This window comes from Lepisosteus platostomus, chromosome 13 (genome assembly GCF_059453375.1).
Source record: "Lepisosteus platostomus isolate fLepPlt1 chromosome 13, fLepPlt1.hap1, whole genome shotgun sequence".
Lineage (NCBI taxonomy): Eukaryota > Metazoa > Chordata > Actinopteri > Semionotiformes > Lepisosteidae > Lepisosteus > Lepisosteus platostomus.
Genome location: NC_142623.1, coordinates 27919461 through 27940220, shown reverse-complemented (window position 1 = coordinate 27940220; position 20760 = coordinate 27919461). Strand labels below are relative to the sequence as shown.

General features: G+C 36.4%; 1 protein-coding gene across 3 annotated transcripts; it reads right to left on the bottom strand.

Moving 5' to 3' along the window:
* Window positions 1-44: 44 nt before the first annotated feature.
* LOC148650298 (prolyl 4-hydroxylase subunit alpha-2-like) lies at window positions 45-15658 on the bottom strand. Of its 3 annotated transcripts, XM_088603960.1 has the most exons (16): window positions 15545-15658; window positions 15289-15393; window positions 14255-14351; window positions 13273-13424; window positions 12812-12949; window positions 11797-12036; window positions 11516-11694; window positions 11110-11286; window positions 10745-10815; window positions 9911-10010; window positions 9121-9174; window positions 8852-8914; window positions 7967-8035; window positions 7300-7396; window positions 6924-6994; window positions 45-1932 (listed from the first exon to the last, which is right to left on the bottom strand). In XM_088603960.1, exons 2-15 carry the CDS (start codon window positions 15368-15370, stop codon window positions 6924-6926), a joined length of 1590 nt encoding a protein of 529 aa, XP_088460086.1. In that variant the 5' UTR covers window positions 15371-15393; window positions 15545-15658; the 3' UTR covers window positions 45-1932. The 3 variants fall into 3 exon arrangements, 2 of the variants coding, with proteins under 2 accessions (XP_088460086.1, XP_088460087.1); XR_015926076.1 differs by lacking the exon at window positions 15545-15658 and having other exon boundaries at window positions 7300-7389; window positions 15289-15534; XM_088603961.1 differs by lacking the exons at window positions 45-1932; window positions 15545-15658 and having other exon boundaries at window positions 6660-6994; window positions 7300-7389; window positions 15289-15534.
* Window positions 15659-20760: the final 5102 nt, after the last annotated feature.

Sequence of the window (20760 nt, the reverse complement as noted above, 5' to 3'; positions counted from 1 at the left end):
ACTACTATCATATACTAATAAGCATGTTCAGGAGAGCTTGTCAGTTTACACTGAAAATCAATCAATCAAAGTTTATTTATCAAATGCACAACAATATAGCATGCAGCAGTATTTGCTGGCAATGACATGTCTTTTCTACGAGCTCATGGGGGAGAGATAAAAATCACAAAATGAAGGTTACAAAATAAGGTAACATAACAATAGATAATGTAATCGAAATTGAATTAAAATAAACACAGACAAAACTCAATATAAATAGAGCTGCTACAGTATGTGTCCAGTGTGTATGCGATATATTATGTCCAAGTAGTGCAGTATGCCGAATACATTGAAAACTGTATTTCCATGTAGCCATTACCGGTTATTTGCTGAAGGAGCTGCAGGTTGACTATTTAGCAGTCTTATTGCCTGGAGGTAGAAGCTGTTCCATAATCTGTTGGACTTTGACCAAATGCTTCGGTACCATTTTCCTGACGGTAGGAGAGAAAACAGTTTGTAACTGGGATGACTGGGGTCCTTGAAAATGGACCTGTACTTCTTAAAACAGCTAGCTGAGTAGATATCCTGGATGTTTGGTAGCTCACAGCCGGTAATGAGCTGCGCTGACATCACCACTCTCTGCAGTACTTTGCAATCCCGGGCGGAGCAGTTCCCATACCAGGCAGGGATACAACCAGTCAGGATACTCTCAATAGTGCACCTGTAGAAGTTGGCCTGGATATGTGATGGCATGCCGAAAGAATAGGCGCTGCCGTGCTGTTTTGACCAAGATGTTGGTGTGGTGGGTCCAGGTTAAGTCCTCTGTGATGTTAACACCCAGGAACGTAAAACTGATGACCCTCTCCACTACAGTCCCATTGATATAGATAGGTATGTGATCTCCTCCCTGGTGTTTCCGATAGTCCACAATCATCTCCTTAGTCTTACTGATGTTCAGAGAGAGGCTGTTCTCCTGGCACCATGCTGCCAGGGTTTCAACCTCTTCCCTGTACGCAGACTCTTCACCATCTGTGATCAGGCCAATGACTGTTGTATCGTCCGCAAACTTAATGATTGAATTTGAGTTATGCCTGGCGACACAATCATGGGTAAATAAGGAGTAGAGGACAGAGCTAAGCACATAGCCTTTTGGGAGGCTCCAGTGATTAGAGTCAGGGAAGAGGATATGTGGGTGCCCACCCTCACCACCTGTGAACATTCCATCAAAAAGTCCAGGATCCAATTACAAAGGGAGGTGTTCAGTCCCAGGTCCTGGAGCTTGATGACAAGCTATGGTATTGAATGCTGAGCCGTAATCAACAAACAGCATTCTCACACATGTTCCTTTCTTATCCAGGAGTGAGAGGGCAGTATGGAGGGCAGTGGCAATAGCATCCTCTGTTGACCTGTTCTGGTGATACTCAAATTGCAGTGTGTCTAGGGTGTCAGGCAGTGAGGAGGTGATGTATGCTTTGACCAACTGCTTGAAGCACTTCATGATCACTGATGTGAGTGCAACAGGGAGGTAGTCATTCAGGCAACTGACTCTGAGTTTCTTAGGATGCTAAATTAGGATTTAAAATTAAATTAGGATGCTATTATTCCTGATGATGACTAGGAGAGAATTGTACAGGTGAGGAGCACAGTGCCTGAAGGTTTTGTTTGAACCAGCAATTAAAGGACTTTTAAGTTCCTCTGTCCCTGTCTTGTTACAACTGGACTTTTTAAGGAAAAACGTACATAATTTTAAAGTGTTGACAACAGTGGAGGCTGTAAACACAACAAAAGCTTCTTTGAATTTAAAGAATTCTTTGAATTTTATTTCAGATGAGAAGATACCAGAGGTGATCTTACATACAGGATTATACCTGTATGTTGCTTTGCTTTCTTCCATTTGCATTGTTTTTCTCCTTACATGCCTTCACCAAGTAGTACAGAGAATAACAGAAAACCCTGAAAGAGGTGGATAAAGAGAAAAACATGCTTAGCTCTATGTTATTACTGCCTCAACTACAGAACTGTGAGCACCATGTCAAAGACAATAAAAAGGACACTTCCTGTCAATTCATTTCAGACAACAGACCAACCAATATACTTTAGAATGAAATAAACCAACGTTTAGCTCTATTGAGCTGTGCTTTTACACAGGGACATTACCCCATCTAAACATGAGCTTTTTCCTCTTCCTACCCAAGATTATAAATGTAATATAATGAAGCACGGGTACTACTTCAACACCTTTACATGAGTTAGTTATCTACTCTACTTCCATCTGGTAACTCTTTTATCGGTTTCTCACTCTTGAAACTCTTTAGCCATTTAAAACACAATGGACAAATATTCTGAAGGGGTTAGATGGCGGAGCTGCACTAACATGAGCTGCAAAGGAAATATAAGAGTTTAATTCTTCATTGAAAAATACAAAAATGGGGTGTAATGTATTCTCTTTCCCTTTATTTTTCCATATGAAAAATATCCAGTCCTGGTCCTTGAGAGACTGTATTTAATCCCAGCTGCCAATATAGAAAACCTCCAGACACATGAGCCTTCCAGGACCAAAACTGGCTAGATCAGAAACAAATATGACCTCTTGTGATTTACCAGTATTAGTGGCCAAATCATGTGGCTCACAGTTGACAAGCATACCACTCAATCTGCGCTACGAACAAGTGGTTGCAAGTATGGTAACGTGCTTTCTGGCTCTCCATAAATTCCCTGAAGCTGTACCTGAAAAACCTTGAGGAAGCTACTTGTCGTAATATGCAATTGAATAGGAAATCTTTTTTTTAGTTTAAAAAAAATATTTTTTTTACAATGACAAAATCCAAGATTTTCTCATAGGGCATATTGATTTTGAATAATAAAATACTGTTCTACTTATGCTTATTTTTATAGATGGCATTTGCACACAATATTTTAATCATATTCATCAATATAATATAATATATTCTTCATTATTTATTCATTATATATTGGTTTGTGAGTATGGGGTAATAATAATAATAATAATAATAATAATAATAATAATAATAATAATATTCAATCTGAACTCACTAAGAAAGCATTGTCTAACTTTTACATTTTAATTCCAGACCTTTGTTATAAAATGTTTTTAGAAGATGTTGAATTACACTGTAAAGAATGACTAAAATAGAATTTTATGTTATACATGAGGTTAAAATGGAAAATCTTTTTGATTTTTATTAATGTATATCTTGAGTATGACACTTGAACTTCATTTTCTTTATCTAAGAAAACCCTTTGATTTATTTCGTGGATTTCACAACACTGACAGGAGTGATTCTGTCCAAAGAAACTTCTAATTCCGATTGTTGTATGTAATATGATCTAGCATTTCCCTGTAATGAGATAAAGGTCTCTGTTGTAGAATACTGATTAATTTTAACATCTTTAATTGTATTTATTTATACTATTTAAACTATTCGGTATTTTGGTACTTCATCATTTGTCTGAATCACTTTATTTACATACAAAATCATTGTTTTAGGTCTTCACTTTGCATTGTGCCACTTGAAATTTTATATAAAAAATAATGCCACAGTAATATTCATCAGTATACACCAGTTTACAATTTGGTTCCAAAACTAAAGAATAATTTGCCATGCTTATCACTTAACATTTCTCTAAACACTCAGACTCCAAACAATTTCTCAGTCTTTTCACTCACAGTGTAAAATCTTTAAAATGTTTGGCAACTTGCTTCATCCATTTGAATTGCAAACACACATATTGAGAAATTAAATAAGATTGTGATTGAATGCCTTTAAGTTCAAATTACCCTCTAAAAGGCAGTTTCTGTTAAGAGAACAACTTGACCTCACCTAATTACATATAAATACAGGTTTTGTGTTCACCTATCCCAGCATTCTTTGTTTTGCTCCCTTCCCTCCTCCCGTCATTAGGATTAGCAGCTACTAAACTTATTCCCCCCAAGGAGGGTGGGGGGTTATTAAGGTCAACCCCTTGACCAGGCTTTTGATACTTCAGCCATGCAAGTACCAGTCAAATGGGCAATATATATATAAAAATATCAGAAAGTTTTTCTAAAGCTATGGAAGTATCTTAACACATAATGGATAGGTGGAATCATTTTGTTCCCACTTCTTTGTCCAATTATTCATGTCCAAGATAAGACACCCATTATCTGTATGTGTAGCCCTTCCTTACAGTTGGCCATTAAGATACAATTCTCCCAATCTCCAGATCCAGAGTGTCAGGGTCAGTCTCATGTCTGGCCAGGGGATCATGGCTGCTCCCATACATTTATATCTGACAATGTATTAATTAATTCTAAAACTTGAATCCATAGAAAATTATAGAACATTATAGAATTAGGACATGTTTAAAAGTAATATACTGTACATTGACCTCAGAAGTGCAAAGCAGACCTTCAGTGTGTTGCATCATACATGTATTCAATCATAGATTGCTGATGACTGCTACCGTAGGTCAACATGCTGATAATAAAAGGAACAAATCATGGTAAATTCCAGAATGAAAAATCCCAAGATTAAAGCATTAAAGTGTCATAAGGTATGACATTCTTGGAATTGTCTTTCTAAGGTCTAGCGGAAGAAATGAACATTATCATTATCACTTAAGATGCATCTTCCACTGTTACAGGATGCAATATTAGATATCGTCTTCTACAATGATGCATTAAGTTTCAAGTTGAGCTATTCTTAAAAATTACTGAGATTGAGAAACCATTGGGGAACCATTGTTTTTTTAACCTTATGACCTTCATGATATTCCCTGGAGCTACTACAGATGAGTTTATCACACTAAGTTATAATTTCTCTATTTTGCCTTTATTAAATAGGAATGAGACACAAGTAAAACATTTGCAATTTTTACTATATTCCCATATAACAGTATACTATGGTAAAAATTTAAACAGTTTAATCGAATCAAAGTCTACATAGTACAGCAAATATCCATTGCTCATTTATGTAATCTGTGTTGCCCTTCACATTTTTCAAATGTGAATTCATACATCATGTCAAACTGAAGAAACTGTAGATGTGTACAGTCTTGTACAAATAAACATTGAGAAATGCCTATTTTATCTTATTTTTACTTAATAAGGTGGCATTTTCTCACAGGGTACTCTATTTTTGGTGGTTATTCTGCACAACAAAATACTGTATTAGTCTTTACTGTCACCAGTAACACTTGACTATGGCAGTTGCAGTGCGGTTGCCCCCACATTTATTTTGTTTTGCTCTGTGACACTTACAGCGTCATAAAATTAGGATCTTCTGGGGAGAATAAAAATAGGATTTTCTGGGGAAATACTTTGGAAGGGAAACAGACAGAAATAGTGTACCAGGAGAGAGGACTTTGGTCCCCTGGACCAGTCCTGGAAACCAGATTCTAACTAAGTATTTAAGATAGCTTGACATTATTCCATTGTCTTTATTTGAGGAATCCTCAGGCCTCTCCTAGTTAATGATGCAGGTTTAGGATAGGCAGACAGTGTCACACTCTCTGCAGCCAGAGGGCGCTCCCACTCTGTCCGTTCCCTAGTTTCCTGTGCTTTGCTGTCCTTCCTGTGTCTCTCTCTCTGGGGCTATATATTTCCGGGTCACTCATTCCTATACGCTCAGCATTGAGGTTCGGATGTCCTGAGACCTGCCTAGCACCAGGCCGCCCCACGTCCGCTGTCTGTGGGCATACTGTAGGTTTCTATATGACTCCTGAACTGCTGAGCCCGGGCTAACCCCCGTCCCACCGCTACACATTGGGTCTTTTTCCACTCTCCTGCCATTCCACTGTTCGTCCCTTCCGACATCCATGACAGACAGATTCTCATTAACATTTTGGACATCTGTGTTTTAGAAAGGAAGATTTAGGACTGAGTCGTATTCTGTTAATTCAGGACACAGGGGATTTCTTTTGTTGGCCTGTTTAGGTATTATGTAGGATTTCAGATTACAATCTGAGGTTTCTGGGACAGTAAAGGTTAGATCTCTGAAATACCTTGTTTGTTAAATAGTGTTTTGTATAATGTTGTATGTAACATTGTGGGTTATTTAGTTTGTGTTATTTTGATATTCTTAAACAATATCTGTCAGTTGTAATTTGCCTCTAGTTACTCTTTCACCAGAGCTGCACTAGAGAATAAAGAACTCATGTGAAGGTATAATCCTGAAGAGTCTGGAGAAGGACATCTGGGGAAGCAACAGTAGGGTTAGGACAGGTTCACAGACAGGGGGGAGGTGACTGTAGTGATCCGGTGCATGGGGGAAACACCAAGGCAACCGAATCCAGGGAAGTCCAAAAGGGGGTAGTCAGGGCACAGTCTGTTATCCCAAGGCCAGGAGATCCATCCAAGATGAAGACGATTAAAACCAGGGAATGGGGAACTAGGACCAGGAACACGGAAGATAAAAAAATGATGGGACTAGGTGCTCTGAGCCCCGGGCTGAATCAGGGTGAAGGCCTATGCCCTCAGGCTTCCCCTGAAGCCTGGTAGTAGGTGGGCCTTCGGGTGTCCATCTTCCAGAGCTGAGCCCAGAACTACAGAGAAATGCCGGGCTTATATAACAAAAAAAGGAGGAAACACAGCTGAGGGTACTCAAACTAAAATTAATACAAAAGGGTAGGAGCGTTCTCTAGAGGAGGTATGACGACCGTGACACGAATTGAATGCAGAGTGGTAAAAAACAGGTTTACTGTATTTATCAAATCATTTGAAATGGGAGGTTTAACAATTCTTTAGAGACTTTTATGTACTGAAATGATAAACTTCAAGTACGTTCAGAGAGTAATAATGTTTCCTTAAAGGATACCAATCAGACGTCAGATCTACAGTCTGAAGAAATGTAATTTGAGATTCTGATATTTTAATATTTTGTTAGGCAGTAACACCATGAAATGCCCAAAAGCACAGGGAGCAGTAGTGACAGGAGAAGACATACTCAGTCAACTTCAGATAAACCACACCTTCGTCTGAACTCCTGGCCCCGTTCTCTGATCCACTTGTTTGAAACTGTAATCAGAATTCAGAATTGCATAAATTGGACCTTTCTTTCACAGTTGTACAGCTTAAAAGAAAGAAAATGGAAGGAAGAAGAAAATAAACAAGTACTGTAGCTAATGCTATCCTAAAAATTGTATTATTATTCCAAACCTTTTTTTAGGACACAGTAAAAATGGTATAATTGAAAGTACTATTTTTACTTTATTTGTACTCTTCATATTTCTTTGTGACACCTTCACTCTTGGCTTGTCAGTTATGAAATGTTATGTCATTAACCCTCCTTACTAATGCTTGCAAGAACATTCCCAACTCACCCCATTTGTTTCCTGTTAAAACTGGGCAAGCAGCATGCAGAGTTCTGTAATCATCTTCCCCATTTTGTAAAAGATTGTACCAGAACACAGCTGAACCCTCAATGAAAAAAATGGCATGTTTAAAATACAAAATGTAAGACACAAAAGGAAGCATATATTTTGTTATGCTCTGAGTTTACAAATAGTAGCACCTAATGTATATGTACAATTTATAAATTATGTCATCTTACCAACCAACTAAAACTAGAAAATGTCACATACTGTAAGACAAAAAAAAACTTGTTCTTGGGCAACTACAGTATGTCAACACATAGCCAACATATACAGGTATAACATATATATATGGAACAAGTAATAGGTTTATTCCATGCTGAAAAAAAGAAGAAACAGAACACAACATTTTGGCCGTGGAGCCTTCTTCAGGTGTGCTCCACGGCCGAAACATTGTGTTCTCTTTCTTCTTTTTTTCAGCATGGAATAAACCTATTACTTGTTCCTTTGCATCCTACGCATGCTGACACAGCTACCCACCTGAACTACTATATATATATATTACATCTCTATGAACTCAAATGAGTTTTGAATATATGGAAATGTAAGGATTGCTATATTAAACCTTTGAATCACAGCCTAGTGACAACCTCAACATGCAAAACATGATATTTACCTTTATGGGCTGAACAGCAGCTCCAACATCTGGAAATACTGTAGCTCCCCCAAATTCCACATCACTCATCTGAAAGAGAAGCCACAATTGAAAAACAGCTGTATTGACACAATAGGAAAAATGGTATACTGCTGTAGAAACTGTATGGCGCATTTAGCGTTCTGAAAATTTTGTTTCATTTAAACAACTGTACAGTATATTAGATTTTCGCTTTGTTTTGTTGTGCAAAGATGTGTGGTCAAAAGCCGAAAAACGGTTCTTTATCTGTTTCATCCCTCGGTTACGCAATCTGTAGTGTGCTGCTTTATCAGGAACTGACTGATAAAGCTCATTATTGTGGGTAAATCTGAAATCATGCAACCTGGGACTGTGGCTGAGCGATAATAACAATAGGTAAAGCAGTTTAAGAAATAAAGCACAGTATTAAACTTAGAATGCATATTTATACTTTCTAGAAATTCCTAGAAGATAAATATCTACAGAAAAAAAACATTAGAATAAGTCATTTTTTACAACTGTAAGTAGTGAAAGAAAGTAACCATATTTTTTCACTGACAGTTTTTCCAGTTAATCAGCTGTCTCATGAATGTCTGTACTACAGCTAAAAGAGGAGTGTTCTATCTGTTCAAAGAGAACTAATAGTGAATTAAATATGGTGGGTAGCTGCGTCAGCATGCGTAGGCTTCAAAGGAACAAGTAATAGGTTTATTCCAAGCTGAAAAAAAGAAGAAAGAGAACACAACGTTTCGGCCGTGGAGCCTTCTTCAGGTGTCAGGTGTGAATTAAATATAGTTACTTCGTTATTATTTTGTTTTCCATTTATCGTATATACTGTAAATGGAATGTCCATTGAATGGATAAATGTCCAGAGACAATTATGCTTACATAATTTAAGAAAGTAGCAATCCTGTTCCCATTTGTCTTGTAGTTGGAGTCATTGACGTGCATCTGAAAAATGTAGCATTTTCAGAATAACATTTAACATTTACCTTGACACAAGATTAAATTTATTCAAAACTAAATTAGTTTAGAAGAAACAGAAATGATATGAAAATGTGATGAATTATGCAAATATTATACTTTTGCATTGACTACTCACATTGTTACACAAAAAAAAATTTTAATTTTAAATTACACTTATTTTTCTCTCTTACCCTGGGAAAGTCATAGTGTGGCTCATAGTGACCACCAATACCGTAGTTGGCAACCTGTATTGAGAAAAGTTGGAATGGATCTTGAAATAAATTGATTTTATTCTCTGGTCAACACTGACATTTATTGACAGCCTTCATTCTCTTTATTTGCATCGCTACCCTATTTTGCTCAAAAAAAATATATGAGCAGGAACATAAAAATACACTAATTCATCTATTCATTTTCAATACTTGTAAAGCTACCTGTTTCAAATAAAAACTTTTTATTTACAAAGTGCCTTTCCAAATCCAAGGTTGCTGTACACAGTGATAAAGAAGAAAAAGAGAGAAAAGATACAATAAATAGTAAAAAAAAAACAACAAGAAAATTGTTAATTAATGTTACATAAATTGTAAGGCAGGTGACTTTTGAGTTTAAATTTGAGAAGAGTCAAAGAATCTGTCTCTTGATGTGTTTGAAGAAAGGCAGTGACAGAAAAGAAAAAGCCTGCGATTTAGTCCTAGGTACAGTAAGTAAATGACCAGCCTCAACTGAACTGAGCCTACGGAAGGGAATGTAAACATGGAGGAGCTCAGAGATGTGTGATGGAGCCAGATTACTTATAGCCTTAAAAGTCACTAACAAGGTAGTTTTGAATATAATCAAATTGTTAATACAGTGCAGAGCACAAGGAGTGCACACTTGCTAATTGAATAATACTTCCAGATGTGGTGGGCATCTAGGCTACTTCTGCCTATTCGACAGATACCAGTGAAACACTCTGACAGAGAGAGCTGTCTCAGGCAGTACCTGGAGATGTTCTGCTGTTTGCATGTCTAAGCCTGTAATATCAGCGATTCTTTGATTGACTCGAGAGACAACGGGGTCATCTTCTTCCATCAACCATGCGCTGGAGGACATTAAAGAAGAGAGGAAAATGCAACACAGGAAGTAAAAGAGGCTGCTGTTTTTTTTTTCTTTAAGCATTAACCACAACCACACATTTTTATCTAATTTTGTTTACACTTGATAAATAATAAAATGAAGCTATAACTTGCATTAGTGTTCTAATTAATAATTTAGCCATCTGCAATTTGATCAGCATGATCATTAAAACAATTGAGGTGCTGGTAACAGTAAAGCACTGCAATAGAGAAGACTGGAAGTCTTGTAGTTCTGCTGCAGACACTCATGAATTTCCCATTTGAATTTGTAATGTTTGAGTTATTGGGAGTTTTTTTTTTGCTTTTTCAGAAAATGAATGATACATTTGGAGTGGTAAAAAGTCTCTGAATATAGCCAATTACATACACAAAGCCAAAACATATTCCAGGATGGTGTATACAGTACATGTAAGTAAACATGTAAGCATAACCCTAGACTCCATACTGTCACATTATGAATATTTTAACTTTTTAACAGTTCTTTTAAGGAGAGAGATGCATGGAAATTTGTATACCTACTGTACAAATCATCATATGTTGCGCCTATCGCAGATCTTTACATCATAAAACAAAAGATCATAGTCTTAACATACATAGCTGGAGCTGTACTGGATACATCTTCATTTGCATTATTTATTAACAGCTTTCTTGAAAAAGATCAAAAGGAAACTGTTTAGAATTATTTCTCAAATCTACTCACCTTTTAGAAACTCTGTATTCAGCTATGAACCAGCCTCCAGTTTTCCTGTCTGCAACTCCAGCTCTTTTAAGCTGTGTTTGAGGTAAAAGACAGGCAGGGCTGAAGGGTAAATGATTTTAATAAAAATAAAATTAAACATGAAGTGTGAGTCTTATTAGTGCCTCATGTTATCTTGGTTTTGTCACTATTACAATGTTTAATTAAATCACTTCATTAAATATTATATTTAAATGTATTTATTAAATAGGTTCACCTAAAAGGTGTTCAACAACTGGCATCAATTAATTTTGCAGCAGAATGAAAATGAAAAAAAAAAATATTAGCATTTCTTCATCGTTTCGTGACAACTGCTTTTTCTGGGTTACCTTAGGCCGGGATAATCGCTTTATTGTTTCCATTTCCTTTTCTGACAAGAAGTTATGATATCTGACGATTGGTGGATGGTCCCATTCATCCTCCTCCTTTATAGGTGCATATATTAGCCTGGGGTTTCTCTTCCCATTGTTGTACCTGCAGAACAGTGTGCTCTGTCTCCTCGGAGTCTACCATTAAAACAGACAATGGGTATGAAATGTTGTGCCTCATATGAAGGGGTTTCCTCTGTTCTACTGTGGTAAATTGGACTGAAAGGAGTAAACCAAAGTATAATGATGATAAAGCCAGTATACTGTAGGTACATTTATACAAGAAGATAGAGAAAAGTTTGAAAAACCCTAGCAAAACAAAGTGAATTCATAGAATAAGCATGGAAACACAGGAACACCAACTCGCCATTTTTATGCCTTCTCCCCGGCAGAGTGCTTCATAGTATTCTTTGCCTTGCAAGAAGTTTGGCCCTTCAAAAAAGTCTAAGTTAGCAGTGGCACTTTGAGTCTCATTCCATCGTCGTAAACTTTCCTTCACAGTTTCATAATATTTAAAATAATTTAAAGCATTTTGATCACTGGGATCTGAAAAGAAGAAGACAAATATCAGAACATACAACCCACTGGGTGTAGGAAGGACATGGTAATCACATATTTCTTTTTAAAAAGACTTCATTTGATACCTACCCAGAGCAATCAATTGTCTGGTCATTTCAACCGCCAAAGGCAAATCTCCTACTTGAAACACAAAGGGAATGAGAAAGTAGAGAATCTCTTTTTTTGTAATTACTGCTGGCTTGCCCTCATCAAGTTCTTTCAAAGCATGTTGCATCCATAGAAAAGAGTACAAATATTTTTGTTTTTCATGGGCAATAGTAGCCAGATAATAGCTTTCATCTGGTGTCAGTAATTCAGTGTGTCCCATTCCTGTAAAAAAAACAAAACAAATTTGCAAACCATGTCATATGCAAAGTATGTCATTTGCAAAGTAAATTATGCAAAGTAATGCAGGATATACATATGATTTGTTTGCATTTCCATTTTATTACTGTTTAAGCATTGGAATTGCCACAATTAGGATGAATAAAGGTTTGTCTAAGACTGTTCTCTCTTTAAATCAAATTATTTTTTCTGGAAAAACTATTATATAAAAAAATTGGAATTAAATTTGATCAAATTATTTTTAATTAAAATATGTTGTAGTTACAAGTCCTCAAACTAAAAATTAATTTTAGTCTACACTAAATGTCTGCAGATGGATTTCTCATACTGGTTATGTAATTGTTCCGGTTGGGTTTTTAAACCTACACCACAATGGATAAAAAAAATCAGAATATCAGTCTAATCATGAGTTGGAAACCCTAGCCCCCCAAAAATGTAAACCAATACTTTTTTTTTAAGGGTTGCGAAAAACACTTTGTAAAGCATTACAAAAAATCTATTAACACTCCGATTTAAACAGTATATTGATCATGTTATTGATGTTACTGATTGATATTGATGCTCTGTTAATAATTTGATTATACAGTATGTTACAGGTTACATAGAATTTCTAAATAGAATTTTCAGCCCCTTATCTAAAATCTCATCAAATTTACCAATGTACTGTATTACTGCTGCAGCAATAGCCTCTGGAGTTGCCTTGTAGACTAAGAGTTTTTCCAACCATATTCAGATGGTTCTAATAGTCTGTAATTGTTACCTGAGATTTTTCCATCCATGATGCTCTGTGGATCCAGTCTGTATGTTTCTTGTAGTCTAACTAGACCCAGTGCTGCACCGTCTACATCATCCTTGCTGGGAAAATGCTGGCACTTCAAAGAAAGTGAAGCCAAAAAATCTAAACAAAAAATGAATAATGAATGGAAGCACTTTCACCATGATGAAGTGTCTCTCTAGCAGCTAGAGTAAAAGTGGTATGTAGCATTTCTTTATCTTAAAATCTCAGTGCCAAATTCAAGTGGCATGCATATACCTGTGGGAAACATAAAATTTTATCTATGTGTTTATTTAGTATGATGAATTATCTTGATGATTACCACATGAGTTGTTTCATAACACAAAAATGTGGATAGTTAGTGCTGCGGCTTCAGTGTTTACTGGAAATTAAAAAGACAGTTGAAAAACAAAATAATTTTTGACACCTCCTCTTTCAAATCCTACCATGTGACGGATCCATCTTTATCAGTTTTTCCACAGCTCTCCAGTCAGTGTACATTCTCTTCATTAGCTTGTAAGCATTTAAGGGATTGCTTACACGTGTTTCAGGCATTTCTGAAAACGTGCCTGAGATTTCATCCATTACATCAACCGTCCTTTAAAATTAAAACACACAACTGTTTTAAAGGCTACTTAAACAAGAAAATATGAACATGACAGCTTGTAAGCATATGGTTCAACAACAGTGGGGTAAGAAGAAAAACAAATCACAAGACTTTCTAATTACAATGCTTCAAGGGGTAGTTCCAGTATACCTTCACATATTTAACTGTAGTTCCTTTATGGCTACAGTGTTTCACAAACTGTATTTTCTGTTGTGATCATAGTTGCTGTGTCTCATTAGCAGCCTAGTTTGCAATCAAACATGGTCTGAGCCACTGCAATGTCATTGATTTTCAGTAGTTATTCATCTACTGTATGTAACCATCTAAGGAGCAAAACGTCAGTGAACTGCACGATGAATCTGCAGCGAGTAACATGGACAAAAATAGATCCTAATTATCAACAAGGATTTAAATGAAAAGGCTGATGATTTAAAATATTCTGTTATTTACTGTAAATACATACATGCCCATCCTGACCAGCAACAGGCACAAGATAGGATGTATTCTGGACGGAAGACTAGTCCAGACAGACACGAACACAGACACACATACACTCACCCCAAGGTAATTTTCCCAGAACCCAATTAACCTACAAGTAAATTTTGGACTATGGGAGGAAACAGGAGCACTTGGAAGAAGCCCACACAAACATGAGGAGAACATATAAACTCCACACAGATAGTACATCAGGTCCAGAATTAAACCCAGTACCCCAGAAGCAGCAAAGCTAACCACCACTCCTCTGTACTGCCAACCCACAGGAACTCTTTTCTCTCAAATTTCAGATAGACACTCCTTTTAATCATCAAAGCTAATTTTACCTTTTCAGTTGTTCTAAGTGGGTCTCTTCTTCTTTTATATATTCCTTTAAAGACTGAATGAAGTCTCTTTCCATGGAAATCAGCTCTGCCACTTGGTCTAGAGAAATTACAGAAAATAACACAACATACAACTTATTCAAAAACAAAACAATAAAAAATGAACTTTTGTATATTATTTAGATTTTCAGGTTCACAGTTAAGAAAGTTATATTCACAAGACACAATATAAATATCAATCATAGCACCATCTTTCAACATCAGGTGTCAGTGAATTAGCACAATTACCAAACAGCTTAAAGCTTCAACATCTGTGAAGAATTCTGTATAAACAAGTATATCTAGTATAGTAGATTTGTGTAAGTAGCAATGTACTTGGAGTTTATTGTGAAGAGCATCTACAAGATGTTTAACTCAGACACCTCCTTTTTAAGGTTTATTAAGGTGCTTTTTTCTTATCGTACATGCCAATATAGAAAGTACAAGGATTATTTCAAATCTAACAAACTCATAAAACATCACCATAAAATAATATTCTAACATTTGGAAGCTTTGGCTTTTATGTTCTTTGCAATTTTAGCATAATTTTCTATAAGAAAACAACAACAACAATAATCTGAAATAAGTAGTTGACTTCTTATTCAGGCCTGTTGTTGGTGTATAGTGTAAGGTGGATATACACCTTAGTATTTATTTAGGTAATCTAACAAACACATTTAAAAAACTGTTTCAAAATATCATATTTTGCATTTTATGTATCTTATTATCTTAATTTTGAAATAAAAGAGTATGTTTACTAAAGTATGAGGTAGAAATTAGTTTAGTCATACAATACTGATTTGGCCTCTGTTGTTCTTAACATTAATCTCTTGCTCATAGTTTTAAAGCTTTATCAAATTATCTTTTTTTTCGAGGTGAAACAAAAAACAGCTGACTAATTGAAACAGTTATAAAAATTGGGTAATACGTGCAAAAAAAAATAGGTAAAACCTATGAATATGGTAACAGAAATGGTGGAAATCACCTCAGAATATTACCTATGGAGGAATAAAACTCATCCTGCACATGGCAGAGGATTATACCAGTAAAGAGTGAAGAAAGCAACCACTGGAACTTCATCTTTCAAAGTCGATGTCTTGATCCTGGGAAAAAATCCAGCAGTAATGGCTGTCAAAAAGGTGCCTGTATGCAATTTTAAAAATACAAAATAGATTCCAGAGAACATTCTGAACATTGTGTTAATGATTAAAAAAACTCCTGTCGAAGCACAGATCTCTCTCAATGAAAACATACCTGCTGTTAACAGCTCGAATGAAGCTGGCACTGTTGGGCAAGTACAGTATGTTTTAATCCAACCTTGACTACTCGTTCAAGGATTTGATTAGACAGGAATGTTCATTCTCATGCAGCAACTTGTACAATGACCTGAATCATAAACCAGAACACATCACTGGTTTTACAGTTGACATTTCAGACTAGGTGTAGTGAAACCACATAATCTGATGAATCTAGCTGCTTATGACAGTGAACTAGAGTAGGAGGAATATGAGGCTGGAGGATATAAATGTAAATTCAAATAATGTAACATACAATTGGAAAAGGGTACGGAAACCTACTGATACTAAGCAACCTACAGAATTAAATGTTGCAATTCTAATTTTAATACAATGTGTTAGTCAAATACAGGTTCTACTCTGTTTAGAACCATGTTTCATTAGTTAAAGTGAGACAAATTTTGAGTGATATTGACAAGGCTGTTTGTTGAACAGCAAGAGCTCCAGTAAAATAAAAATTTCACCGGAAATCGAAGATGATGTATGAACAATAGCAATGACAAGCAAACTTTAATATGCAAAGTACTAGTACAGATGAACTAGAGAAACTGATATGACTCATCTTAAACCAGATCATTTGATTCTTAGAAAATGAATATGATTCATCCAGCTGCATGTACTGCACAAACTACCATCACTTCTCATTACTTTCTCTGCAGGTGACTGGATACATAACTTAATATTGTAATCATTAAAGTTAATCAGGATTGTGAACCTCAAAAACCTTATAAAATATTTGATAGATTTATTTCCAATCCAGTTTACCATCTGAGGTGATGTGAAAATTGTTTGCATGTTTACGTCATCCAGCTGGACTCCAAAATTCTGTGGCTTTTACCTGCAAACAAGGAGAAGGTGTGTGATCCTGCAGCAATCGGGGATTAAAACCAAAAAAATAAATCTCAATCTATTAATTTCAGTTTTATATGCCTCGCAGTGCTGGGACCCTGGTTTAACTCTTGGAGTGCTACCTGGGTGAGGTTTGAATGTTCTCTTCGTCTGTCTGTGGGTTTTCTCCCACAATCCAAAAGCAATACTGATACTGATGTACAGTAGGTTAATCAGCTTCTGGGATAACTGGTCCTGGTGTGTGTGTTTGTGTGTGTGTGCCCTGCAATTTATTGGTGTCCTGTCCACATTGTGTCCTGCCTTGTGCCTGTTGTTAGCCAGTGACCCTGCATTGGATGAAGCAGTTAGAAAATGGATGCATAATTAGCCTGTACAAATGTTTTGAATGGAAACATTTTATACATGAGTGGCATGAAACAGTTACAAACATTAAGCAGCCTTCACAGTACAATAGTCAGCCTAAGCCTTCTGGAGAATCACTTTTAAAAGCAAGGCATATGCAGCAACAGGTTATGAGGTTTAAGCTCTCCAGTAGACAACATGTAGGAGTGTCTTCATTAGTTGACTGGATTTTGGTGATGTACAGTAATACATAGGTTTGAGATTACTTTGAAAACAATTACTCACAGGGCTTTGATATGGTAATTCTTAGCCTCCCTGGAATTTTCTGTCAATTTGCAAGATACTAAGTAAATATATACACCTGACCTTGCATAAAACCTTAGAATAACTGGAATTCTAAGATACAGAGGAAAAAACAAGGGGTTTTAAATCCATTTAATTGATCTGATAAATCTTCAAGCATAGCACTACAGAAAAAAAGCAGAAAAGAGTGCAGTTTGTCGCCGTTGGCTGCTGTGTCAATAGGCTTAATTGAATTGCAGTTAGAGCATCAAAAGAATTTGCTGTTCAATATCTGTTTGTGCAGGAAGGTGGCACATGAGCTGAAACACTGAAGGTTCATCTATACCACACAATCAGAATATTCTTTCTAATTTCCTCAATATTGAAAAGATAAATACCAATATTGATCTCTTGCAATTTGGATAAATATCAGTGACTGCACACAGAACTTAAAGTGTAGCTTTAACATACTTTTTAAAAATGTTTTTCTCTCTCTCTCTCTTCTGATTAACAATGTGTAATGGAATTTATTTCAGACCACGGGTGACACCAAAAATCATTGTCTGCGACTGTTGGGTTTGTAAAGGACCAAATGCTGTGATCAAAACAGTAAAAGAAAAAAATGCTGGCACATCTCTGGCTAACACAACACTTTGCACAACATTGTGTCTTGGGCAATCAAGAGCAAGGTGTTTCATTTGTGCACAACCCAGAATTAGAGTACCCAGTCATAGTATTGTACACTACTTAAATGATTAGGTAAGAGTAAATGGTCATTTAAACCACATACATTTACAATCACTGTGGAGACAACATTCATTTTCACATAGGTGTTACTGTATATTCTTTAATTTTGAGGTTTCGTTTGTTAAGCAAAAGTGGTAAGTTTGGGCAAGTTTCCAAATCCAGATTTATGTGTTTATTTTCAATGAGTCTGTGAATACAATATTGTCTTTAGGGTCAGTCATTTGAGGCTAGAATCTAGTCATTAGACAGGTCCTTTTCAGTAATGTTTTGCATGTGCTGCAATTTCCAAAACCACATAATAGAAAAGTAGCAGCAAATATTTATGAAGCTTATTTACTATTATGATTTTGAATTTAAAAAAAATTGTTTGTGCTTTCTTAAAAATGGAAAAGTATTTGCTTTCCTTTCCAACCTTTTTTTTACTGTCTTTATTGGTAATCAATATTTACCACATGAATGCCATGCACAGATTTTTTTTATAGGACTACCCAAACCGAAATGTTAACAAAGGTTTACAGTATTTGCTTAATCATCCATATTAAAATTGATTTTAGTTCACTAACAGGTATTACAGAACATATACAGTAATATCCAGATGACAGTAGTCAGTAGAAATCAAATCTATAGTTCGCAAAAACACATCATTAGGGAGGACAACACTGTTTCTCTGAAACATATCTTAAAGAAAAAAATAAAATGTTAACACTTCCTCTGGCTTAAGGTTTATGTACCCTGTATGATACCTTCTTAGAAGCTACACAAGAAAGTATTCTAACACTCATAATTTATGAATATTGCTCCTAGATGCAACAATTACATGAGTGTTTGTAACAGCTAGCAAACTGCACATTAGGGCTAGAACTATGTTTCAGTTTAGGATTATTACACAAATAAAACTATTCGGTTTTCTGGAAGAATTCTCATAAAGAGTTATGAAAGGTTTTGTAGCCTCTGAAAATATACTGATGGAAAAAAGAAACGCAACATTTTCTGGAATGAGAATACTATTGTTATACCTTATGTATTTTCACAAAAAGTTGTCAATTTGTTTTAAGCCCTCTGACCAGCAATACAACTTGTGCAGCCAGGCATTGCAACTTGCCAATCACACAAAAGCTTGTTAGGTGCATTTTTACCCAACGAGGTCCAGGTGGAACAATGCCTGATCAGGTCACCTTTAAAAAGGCCTTAATTCAAAGCTTAGGTCACTGGAAGAAAAAGTCCACACTTAATCAGTTTTCTGTGCATTCCATAATGCTTCAAATGTCACCAGAAGCAAGGGAGAGGACCATTGGCATGCTGCAGGCAGGCATGTCATGTGCCTGCGTTTCCAGACACTACAGAGTAGGCCGCTCTACTGTGTCCCAACTGCATAGGTTTCAGCAGAGCAGCAGACCAGCAGGACAAATGACTGTCCAAGATCTGTTCGCCCTCAAGTGACCACACCAGAGCAGGACCAACACAGACTGGTCCATCTGAGAGATCATTTCAGATCTGCCACCTGTACTGCTGCTGAAACTACCGGTGGGCAAAATGCTCGCATCAGTGACAGGACAGTGAGACTCTATGCTGCTGGCCTTAGAGCAAGGCGACCTGTCAGAGGCCCTCTGCTCACACCTCCTAGACGTCACACCCGACTGACTTGGGCCAGACATCAGCAGCGGCACGAGGTCCGCTTCACAGATGAGTCACTCTTCAGCCTGTTTAATGCAGACGGGAGGGTGAGAGTGTGTAGGAGGAGGTGCTGCGTTTCTTTTTTCCATCAGTATATATTAAGCAGACTATATAAAGACTTATCAGATAAAAAAAGTTATCACAAAGGTTACTTCTTTGTAAGGTTAACCTCCATTCAACTTGTGTAAGTTTCTTAATACTTATCTTCGTCTAGCTCAACAGGATTTGCAACCTGAATAACAGATATAAAAAAAGCAATTGCAGAAGGTGTTCCTGACAAAACTCTTATTAACTGAGTTTAGAAGGGTCCGAGTTTACAGTGATAAGGCACTATGCTTCCCCTTGTGGTATATATTTAAACACCCCTGCCTCAAAAGGTATGATGTTATCAGAATCTTTATACTGTACCACATGTTGACCAATCTTGGGAAAAGACCCTGCTGAAAGTGATCCTAAATACTGACGTAAATGTTGTTCCTTAAAACATGAATCTTCACTTCCTGGTTTGCAGCATTATTTATAAAGAAACCGCAAATGAAACAGAAGAAAAAGAGTTCAAGTAGGTACTGTAGCTGCGTCGGCATGCATAGGCTGCAAAGGAATAAGTAAAGGTTTATTCCATGCTGAAAAGAGAAGAAACGTTTTGGCTGTGGAGTCTTGTTTGAGTGAAAGACACCTAAAGAAGGCTCCACAGCTGAAACGTTGTTTATTTTCTTCTCTTTTCAGCCTAGAAGAAAAAGAGGATTGCTCATTTCAACGTAAATTACATTGTTTTCAGTTTTTAAACAGCTCAACAACCTATAGCAAAATGAGCCTCCACAGGCCTTTACACACTGCTCATTAATTGCTCTTGAAAAGCAAAGCTCCTTTACTAAAGGGAAAGTGAAAGTCCAGACCAGAGCCTAGCCAGAGCTCTCACTCGTTACCACAGTGTTACAAAGAATGAGGGCACTTGACTCTCTCCCTGAATAGTATTCTGGTCCATCACAAGACCTGAACCCAAAACCCATCAGCTAACAGAGCCCAGAGTTTACACCTATGTCTATGCCATTCCACCATTCCTTAACATTGTAAAATAATTCACACATCTAAAAAGATTCCACTTGTTTATATATACAGTAGGCAGGTTTGTTTCTCTTCCAGTGACAATCCCAGCGTAAAAGCTCTGAACAGAAGCTGACAATGGCAGGACTTTGTAGTTATAAAGAAAATAAAGTAGGTATTTACTGTGAGAAAAGTATCCCAATCAAATAAAAATATATTTGTAAAGAGGTTCAGTCT

Bases quoted from the DNA above. Each gene is read 5' to 3' on its own strand.
- LOC148650298 (XM_088603960.1), bottom strand. From the start codon at position 15,370: ATGAAGTTCCAGTGGTTGCTTTCTTCACTCTTTACTGGTATAATCCTC. The intron at 11,287-11,515 runs GCGAGTTGGTGT...TTTTAATGGTAG, and splicing joins GGGGAGAAGGCATAAAAATG to ACTCCGAGGAGACAGAGCAC. The intron at 10,816-11,109 runs GTAACCCAGAAA...CCTCAAACACAG, and splicing joins AGCGATTATCCCGGCCTAAG to CTTAAAAGAGCTGGAGTTGC.